The sequence below is a fragment of the Eutrigla gurnardus genome (genome assembly GCF_963514095.1).
Source record: "Eutrigla gurnardus genome assembly, chromosome: 17".
NCBI lineage: Eukaryota > Metazoa > Chordata > Actinopteri > Perciformes > Triglidae > Eutrigla > Eutrigla gurnardus.
The window spans coordinates 4,405,632-4,414,220 of record NC_139928.1 but is presented as its reverse complement, the minus strand read 5'-3'; the positions used below and the strand labels follow the sequence as shown (position 1 = coordinate 4,414,220).

Here is an 8,589-nt window from a genome sequence, read left to right as displayed (position 1 = left end):
TATGTGCAGCCCCCCCTCCCCCCCAAAAAAACCATCTAAATAAAATAAAGAAAAATAAAGACACTGTACATCAACTCTCCATCCTAATGTGTTAAACTATAAAATACAAATAAATGTACATGTCACTCCCTCGTCTACAGAAGTGCAGGGCTCTCTTACAGGTCAAAGACAATAAAAATAAATCTGTAAGTCTACAGTCTTATTTTCAATATTCAAGTTTTATTTCATTGTCAAAAATCTATATCTGTTTAATTGACATCCTCAATAAGAGCGTATTTTCTGCTCGATAATCATTTTGAATAATGTGCTATTTTTTATTTTATTTTTTTAAGTGTTGAAATCGTCCCGACAACAATAAAGCTCTCTTGTACATTCAGCGGGATGCATCGCTCACTGTTTTACCGGATGCCATTTACACAACGTGTCTCATTCACAGCCTCTCTCATGTTTTGCATACGTGAACGAGGAAGAAGTAGAGAGAAAGAGAGGAAGAGCCGCACCCAACCTCCTCCAACCTCACTCCTCTCCTAGTTTTATCTTCCTCATCTTCACCCATTTCCTCCCCCCTTCCTCTTCCTCTCTCCTCCAACTCCTCTCCCCCTCGCCGTGTGTTCCTCCTCCGGGACGCCTCAGTTCCACAGTTTGAGGAAGCTGTCCCAGGATCCTGTGCAGACGCCCATGCCGTCTTCAGGGACGCCGGTGCAGCTCACCCTGTTGTCATGGCCGGACAGCACACCTGCAAGGAGATGGCAGGAGAGGGGAGGAGAGGAGCGGGGAGGAGAAGAGAGGGGAGGAGAAGAGAGGCGAGGGGAGGGGAGGAGAGGGGAGGAGAGGAGAGGGGAGGGGAGAGGAGAGGAGGTGAAGGTGATGGGAGAGGAGAGGAGGTGAAGGAGAGGGGAGGAGAGGAGAAGGGAGGAGAGGAGGTGAAGGTGATGGGAGAGGAGAGGAGGTGAAGGAGAGGGGAGGAGAGGAGAAGGGAGGAGAGGAGGTGAAGGTGATGGGAGAGGAGAGGAGGTGAAGGAGAGGGGAGGAGAGGAGAGGAGAGGAGAGGAGAGGAGAGGAGAAGGGAGGAGAGGAGGTGAAGGAGAGGAGGTGAAGGAGAGGAGAGGAGAGGAGAGGAGAGGAGAGGAGAGGAGAGGAGAGGAGAAGGGAGGAGAGGAGGTGAAGGAGAGGAGGTGAAGGAGAGGAGAGGGGAGGAGAGGAGAGGGAGGGGAGGGGAGGAGGTGAAGGAGAGGGGAGGGGAGGAGAGGAGAGGAGAGGGGAGGAGAGGAGGTGAAGGAGAAGAGAGGAGACTCAGAAGTGCGTTGATGTCAAAATATTTTGTATTGAATCATGTTGATTTTGTCTTCAGTCATTTTTGCCGTTATCTTTAACGGCCTAACTTTATTTTGCGTGATTGGTTTTATTCATATACACATGTTTTTCTATTTCTTTTCAGGGGTTTCTTCAGATAAGATTTCTTCCTCAACCACACATATATTACATTTCTCTTGACTTCTGTCTGACACTTCCTCTCAGAAAAACATGCAAATAAAACACAAGTTGTGTCTCCGATGCTACAGATGACGTCTTTTTGTGTTTCTGAGTGTGAATATAGGATAAATAAATAGAATTTCATGTTTGATGTATTCATCTTGACCTCTTGAATAAATCGACCCCCACTCACCAACTTTCTCTCCCTTCAGTGTGTCCCAGATGTGACAGTTGAAGTCGTCGTAGCCGGCAAAGAGAAGGCGGCCTGAGTTGGAGAGGGCCACGGATGTGACGCCGGCGTTCAGGCTGCTGTCCTGGTAGTTCATCACCTCCTGGTCGGAGCGCAGGTCGTACATCTTGCAGGAGCAGTCGTCGGAGCCTGTGACGAAGCAATTTCCATCGGGGTAGAACTGAGGAGGGGAAAGACAAATATGTGACGATTTAAGCAAACGTAATAATAATTCATATTTTAATAACACTGGCTGGATCATGACATAACCTCCTCCATATAAGCAGGAGGAACTGTTTAGCCTCGTTCTGTTGTTGCTTGGTGTCAGTTTGGTCAGTTTGTGCCACTCTGTTATTGTTTTTGTCATTTTTGTTTGGTGTGTGATCAAAAGCTGGTTTGTTCCAGCCACTGCTGCTAATCATTTTAGAATGTCATCCTTTACTTCCTGCTCATCCACACACAATACAAACACAATACAAAAAATTAAAATTCAGAATAAAATTCAAAAGAGCGTGACGGAAACTACTAAAAGGAATCATACAAGTTCTATTATTTTCATGCGTGTGTGAGGCGAATGCTTGGTGGGACGCTCACCTGGATGGCGTTGATGTCGCTGGTGTGACCGGAGAAGGTCTGCTTGCAGGTCCCTTCCCTCGTGTCCCACAGCTTAGCCAGAGAGTCACAGGCTCCGGAGATGAAGGTGTTCATGTCCGCGGAGAGAGCCAGCGACATGCAGTCTCCAATGTGGTTGGTGAAGATGACCTTCTGCTTGCCAGTCTCCAGGTCCCACAGACAGCTGAGAGGAAGAGGAACGTGTGAGGAAACAACCAAAGCAGCGTTTTGGATACATGGGTCTAATCATCCTTGGGGTCCAAGAGGTCTCTTTTTTTTGTTCAAATTCATTCAGAAATGAAAACTCTGAAAGAACTGAAAACCTCTACTTTCAAGGCAAACAAAAGAGTTACCAGAAAGCAAATCATGGAGCACCATGATAGCAACGTTAACGCCACGTTTTCATGTCTGTGTCGCATTAGAAGTGGAATCCAATGTTCGTAACTTCGTTTTTTTATGAGCGTATAAAAACCTGAACGTAAGAGTGGTTGTGTTTTAGCTGAGAATGGGCTCTTCCGATCTACATATGGAGCGGCTCCTCTTCAAGTCTGTTTCTATGGACCCCAAAAACAACTAAACAGTTGCTTTTCCTCTAAAACATGACATCCTGTAGATGTTTCCAGTGGCATTGCCCTTTAGCCAACCTGGCAACACAACTGAGGATTAATGCTAAACTCACCAGGTGGTGTCACCGGAGGCTGTCACGATCTCAGAGTCGCTAAGGAAACGGCAGCAAGACAGGTAACCTGGGTGGGAAATCAACATCAGTACTTCATTCACTTCACACTTTCATTCTGTTTCAGGCTTTCATCTCACGTTAGCCCCGTTTACCTGAGAATGTTCACAGTCAGGTACGAGGCGAACACCATCCTCACCTGTGTGTGCATCCAGCTCCCTGAGGGTCTTGGGGCTGGCGGCCTTGATGTTGTACACCGTGCACATGTTATCCAGACCACCGCTGGCCACCAGGTTACCAGAGGGGGCGAAGGCGACGCTCATCACCCAAGCAGACTTTAGTGGGACAGCAACCAACTGGGAAGCAGAAAGTAAGTTTAGTTGGTTTACAGCCTCCAGAAATGAGGCCTAAAAGCTGAAAATGCACTTCTGGTTCCTTAAAGTCAGGGGGTTTATTCTGGTCAAATACTAGAAATAATGTTTGTGGTTAAAACAAAGGCTCAAGAGACAACTGATATGAAATGTAAAATAAAGACAAATAAGTCATAACAAACAGGATCATTTACAGCTCAACACCATTTCATTTACAAACTGAACAAGTCAATTAATAATTGAGGTAAATTGAGCAAAATGTTGTTGAAGCTCTGTTGTTAAATGATAAATAAACACATTTAATAAGAACAAGGCAGAGGACACTTTTTCAGTGGTTCCTAATTTCCACTAAAAACCCTGTAAACTCTGTCAATATTACTGCAGAACAAGTAAAGATCAGTATTAATGCTGTACAATAAACAAATACAATAAAACAATACATAGAGTAAAAACATGCAGTACATGTACTTGTAAGTACATACTGTATGAGGTCCAGTTAGACCATCTGCATAAGATGTCAACTCGGGGGGAATATAAATACATTTACTTTACTTTACTTTACTTGTTGGACAGTAAAACAAGCTTCAGGGATTTTTTCCTCCCAAAGTGTCAACAACTCAAGAAGAGAACAGTTTAATCCATTTGTATGTAGTTTATAAGACGTTACGTAGTTTCACGGTTTTCAATATTTCTTGCCTTTTTTTCATAATACCTGTGTATTTGTAGTTTGTATGGCATGTGCAACGTTTTGTCTTTATTGTCTGCTTGTTGTTTTAGATGCTTGCATGCAGCACTAATTGCTTACTTGTTCTTCTACTCCACACTTCAGAGGAAAATATTTGACTTGTTTACTTTTTCTTGTATCCAATAATGACAGAAAATGAATCGGCAACTAGTTTGATAAATTAATTGAAGACAACTTTTTAAAAAGAAAACATTTTAGAGGTACAGGCATGAGGGAGGGCCTTGTCTCTCTCAGGACTGTGAGGATCATTGCTTTTGTTGTTGTTATTGATGTTTCAGATGTTTCAGGATGTTTTACTGTCCCAGGGTTTTTACAGTGTGGTATTACTGCAGTATTTGGACTTCAGTAAGGGATCTGAATGCTTCCTCCACCACTGGATGTCAGTATGTATGAACTCTGCTGATCAGACCTTTGTAAATACAACAGCAGAGGGTTGATGTTACCTTGTTCCCTGTAAAGGTGTCCCAGACCAGCAGCTTGCCATCCTGAGATGCACTGACCATTGACCTGCGAGAGAGGTGAAGAACATCGTTTTATATTGTTGACTTAGATGCCATTGATACTGAAATCCAACAGTTTAACAACGTTGTGGGTAAGTACATATGCAAACGACTGGACACCTGTTTGAAATGTTTTGTTGGATTTCAAACTCTCTCAAACCTCTTTTGGTTTTCATTCGGCGTAAATAATCAGTGAAGCGAGTATCTACATTTAAGCTTCCACATTTGTAGGTAACCTACAAGAAATTTGATGGCAATTCGGCAAAAAAAAAAAAAGGTATACTCCTGTTACTTCACAGAACCATTCAGTTGACTTATGCTTCAGGAATCAAGTGTAAAACAGCGCTTTGACGTAACAGGGAAATGACAAGTGTAAATGATAAGGGATAATAATAAGGTGAATTATACGTTTTGTATATTAAGGCTGGATGTCCCCCTGTCATGGTAAACTACTTGGACAGAGCCATTGATGATGCTGATGTTGGTGAGGTCTGCCTCCTCATCCTCACCTGGAGTCAGTGGACCAGTGCAAGCTATATATTTTAGCCAGGTGACCCTTCAGTGTTTTCCTGAGCTTCAGCTGAACTCGGCCGACTGCAGACGCCCCTCCTGCTGCCGCTGTCATGTTGCCGTCATTCACAGCCTTGCGTGCCGCCTGGTGGCCACACACAGAATGACATGTTGGGGAGAAAGAAGCTGCACTTAGATAAGTTAGCCACCACAGATCCCCCTAATCTGCAGTTTAGTTTAATTAAGATTATTTAAATGCAGACTCAATTTTGATCTGACTCTGGAAAAAAACGACTTAACAGATTTGTAGGCACAGTTTTAAGCCATTTAAAGGCATGAGGATAATTGGTATAGACCCCTAGGGATACTTTGGAGTACTGCAAGGTGTATGTGAGTCATTTTTTTAATTATTATTATTTTTAGGATTCAATAATCATATTTTCAATCCAATTATAAACATTCAACCGCCAAAGCAATCACTCACAATTACGTGAATTTTCTAAGGGGTACTTAAAAAGTTTGGGAATAATATTAGGTAACCAGGCACTTCTCCCACTTCTTGAGCTAAATTAACCCGTATACAACTTAAAAAGAGTTGTTATGAGGTGAAGACAGGGCTCTTGCCTTTGGAGATGTGTGGTTTTGACAGGACGGCAGCACTATGTTTCCTGTAACCTGCACCATTGTGCTCAGCAAACTGCTCACCTCAATCTGTGCACGGAGGCCATCGCACTCCTTTTTCAGCGCATCCATTTCAGCTTTCTCAGCTGCCATGGCAACGGTTGTTCGGGGATGTTAACTGACGAAAAAAAGAAACTGTCAAACTGGAAAAAGAGAGAAAAGAAGAGAAGATGGGAATGAAGAGGAGGAAACAGTTAGTTATAAGAATATTTTGCGTCTCTGCAGACACACAGAGACGCACTGAGCACTCAGTGATCCTGATACCTTGATCTGGAACACTCGGTTCGCTGTGACACCATCAAGTCTAGATTAGACACATACCTGACAGGTGTAATCCCTCCCTAAACCAAATTGTAATACTGTTAGTGACCATACTGGTAGAGACTAAGAGAGATGAGACTGAATAAGGAGAAACACATAAGAGACACGGGAGATAAAATGGGAAGTGAGAGGAAAACAGTGTTCATGATGGGAAAGAAATAGGATGAGCAGAAGATCCATAAATGTAGTGAGACGGCGTTTGGAAAGAGACATTTTACGAGGGAAAAAGATTTACGAGTGAAGAAGGGACTTCAAACCTAATTTAGACTTTTTCTCAAAGTGTAAAACTCGATAAATGCAACATGTGATGTATAGATATTCCCTGAAATAATCCAACAAATCTCCTTTGTAATTTGAAATCTGACATTACATTTAACTCCAGGCATTTTTTCTACCCAGCTGTTACTTTGGTGGCACTTTTGTGATTTTTTTTTTTTGATGATCAGTTTTGTAATGTTAGCTTGTTCTTTGACGACATCGCAGTTAAGCAGCAGCAAAGAGAGAAGGGTTAAATGGCCTTGTGTCCTGACCTTTTTGACCTTTTACTCCTGTCTTTTTTAACAAACCGGTTCCTTTTACTTCAGCGTCATTTTCATTTCAAGCCCTGCGTGCAGAAGTTGGGTGCACGTGCCTAATACTAATGCTGTAATAGGATACTGATGCCTGACTCAACCCTTAACCCCAACAATGTTAGGAGACCAGCAACATTCTGCTTGTTGATGAAGAAACTCTTTCGAAACGCGCTTATATTAATGTAAGTGTAATGTTAATTAGTAATTTGCACTGGTAAATGTGTGATGCAACACTGCAGATTGTGAGGACACAAGTTAAACAGGGAAAATATAATTAAATATCAAGCCAAAATACCAAACATTACAGCTTCTCAAATGTTTTGGATTTGCTGCTTTTCTCTGATTACATCATTGTCAGATTTTCACATTTCTACTGTTTCCTGACATGTGCTTTGCACAGTTAAATCAAAAGATTGATTTAACTGTGGAAGATGCAGGTAGCGACTTGGACCTGTGACAGGATGTCGGGTGGAGGATCTGGGAGGGGCAGTGGTGCTGCTGGTGGTGATGGGGTGAGTTGGGTTGCTACAGGGCTTTAAATCCCGGGCAGGAGATCTTAAGGGAAGCTTTACCGGTCAAATCTCCTGTCATCCGATTACTGACTGCTCTTTACCTTGGGATCAGAGAGAGAGGGAGGGATGTGGAGGGTCTATCATAGTCAAACATCAGCAGCTCCTCCTCCACCGTCCCATTCACTTCTTTGACGGACATGATGGTGCATTTGTGCTCTCACACATAAATATTTCTACTCTCAAGTGAAGCCATTGTATCAGTGAGAAACACTTTGTGCAAGCACAGAAATCTCCCAACTAAGTGAGCTGGATGAGGTCTGGCCCTTTGTGATGGATGAGGCTGCGGCTTACTGCTGCCACACCTGAAGCATCGACCCTCTTTGGCAGCTTCCCTACGATCCAGAGATCACCTTCAGGGGTTTAAGGAATCATTACTCAGGATGCAACTGTGCCCAGCACTGATTCTTTTACTCTTGAAAAAAAAGCGATGCTTTAAAATGCCTGTAGAATAGTCTCGTTGCATAAAAATGGCTGATAGACTTCACGAAACACCTCAGAAATAAACATTGGAGAAAAGCTTGCAGGTGCAGCTACATGTTGTGGTTGAAAATCCTCATCCATCTCCTGTTTTGCAAAGTGAAGCAAAAGTCCAAATTGTTTTTCACAAAAATTAAAAGTCCACTTCCTTTCTTTCAGGAAGATGAAAGTAAGATGATGTAGCTCCAAATGTTCTCCAACATCAGAGGAAGCACCTGAAGAGAAGAAGCGTAAAAAAGAGAAGAAACTCACCTTTTCCCACTCACAACGAGGTTCCTTCTCGTTCCTGATCCTGGTCCCAGACGCCTCCGGCTCTGCGCTCCCCTTTGAGCCTTTTTAGATCCCACAATCCCAGAGTGCACAACCTGGCTCCTCCGACGCTCTCCCAAGCAGACTGATAGCAGCTTTCTAGTGAGAAACTCTCTCTTTCTGTCTCCCTTCCTCCACAGTGAAGAACAGATGAGGATTGGAGGGGATGAAGGAGATAAGGGATGAAGGGATAAAGCTCAAAGATGGAAATAGAGAGGCAAGGAGGCAGAGAGAGAGAAAGAGAGAGAGGAGAGAGAGAGAGGAGAGAGAGAGAGGGGAGAGAGAGAGGGGAGAAGAGAGATAGGGAGGGAGAGAGAAAGAGAGAGAGGGGGGGGAGAGAGAAAGAGAGAGAGAGACAGAGAGAGAGGGGGGGGAGCATGGCGAGAGGAGGCAGGTAAACCGATTGGAGGTAGAAAATGAGGTTATGAGGTCAAAAGACCAGAGCAGGTGAAGAAATAAAAGAAGAGGGCAGGACGGAGAAAGGGATGAAATGTGAGAATATGAGACGGGAGAGAAAAAAAAGATCGTATAGGTTTGCAAA

General features: G+C 43.5%; 1 protein-coding gene across 2 annotated transcripts; it reads right to left on the bottom strand.

Annotated features, from left to right (window-relative positions):
• Positions 1 to 233: 233 nt before the first annotated feature.
• Positions 234 to 8,198, bottom strand: gnb3b (guanine nucleotide binding protein (G protein), beta polypeptide 3b). 2 transcript variants are annotated; one of them, XM_084032881.1, is made up of 9 exons: positions 7,992 to 8,198; positions 5,822 to 5,915; positions 5,116 to 5,261; positions 4,550 to 4,613; positions 3,190 to 3,346; positions 2,994 to 3,060; positions 2,297 to 2,498; positions 1,667 to 1,883; positions 234 to 736 (listed from the first exon to the last, which is right to left on the bottom strand). In XM_084032881.1, the coding sequence occupies exons 2-9, from the start codon at positions 5,888 to 5,890 to the stop codon at positions 630 to 632; spliced, it is 1,029 nt and encodes a 342-aa protein (XP_083889007.1). In that variant the 5' UTR covers positions 5,891 to 5,915; positions 7,992 to 8,198; the 3' UTR covers positions 234 to 629. The 2 variants fall into 2 exon arrangements, with proteins under 2 accessions (XP_083889007.1, XP_083889006.1); XM_084032880.1 differs by having other exon boundaries at positions 5,822 to 5,940; positions 7,992 to 8,197.
• Positions 8,199 to 8,589: the final 391 nt, after the last annotated feature.

Coding starts and splice junctions, on each gene's coding strand:
- gnb3b (XM_084032881.1), bottom strand. CDS start 5,890: ATGGCAGCTGAGAAAGCTGAAATGGATGCGCTGAAAAAGGAGTGCGAT. Junction 4,614..5,115: donor CACTGGTCCACTGACTCCAG/GTGAGGATGAGG, acceptor CCTCTCTCGCAG/GTCAATGGTCAGTGCATCTC. Junction 1,884..2,296: donor GCGACATCAACGCCATCCAG/GTGAGCGTCCCA, acceptor TCCCCTCCTCAG/TTCTACCCCGATGGAAATTG.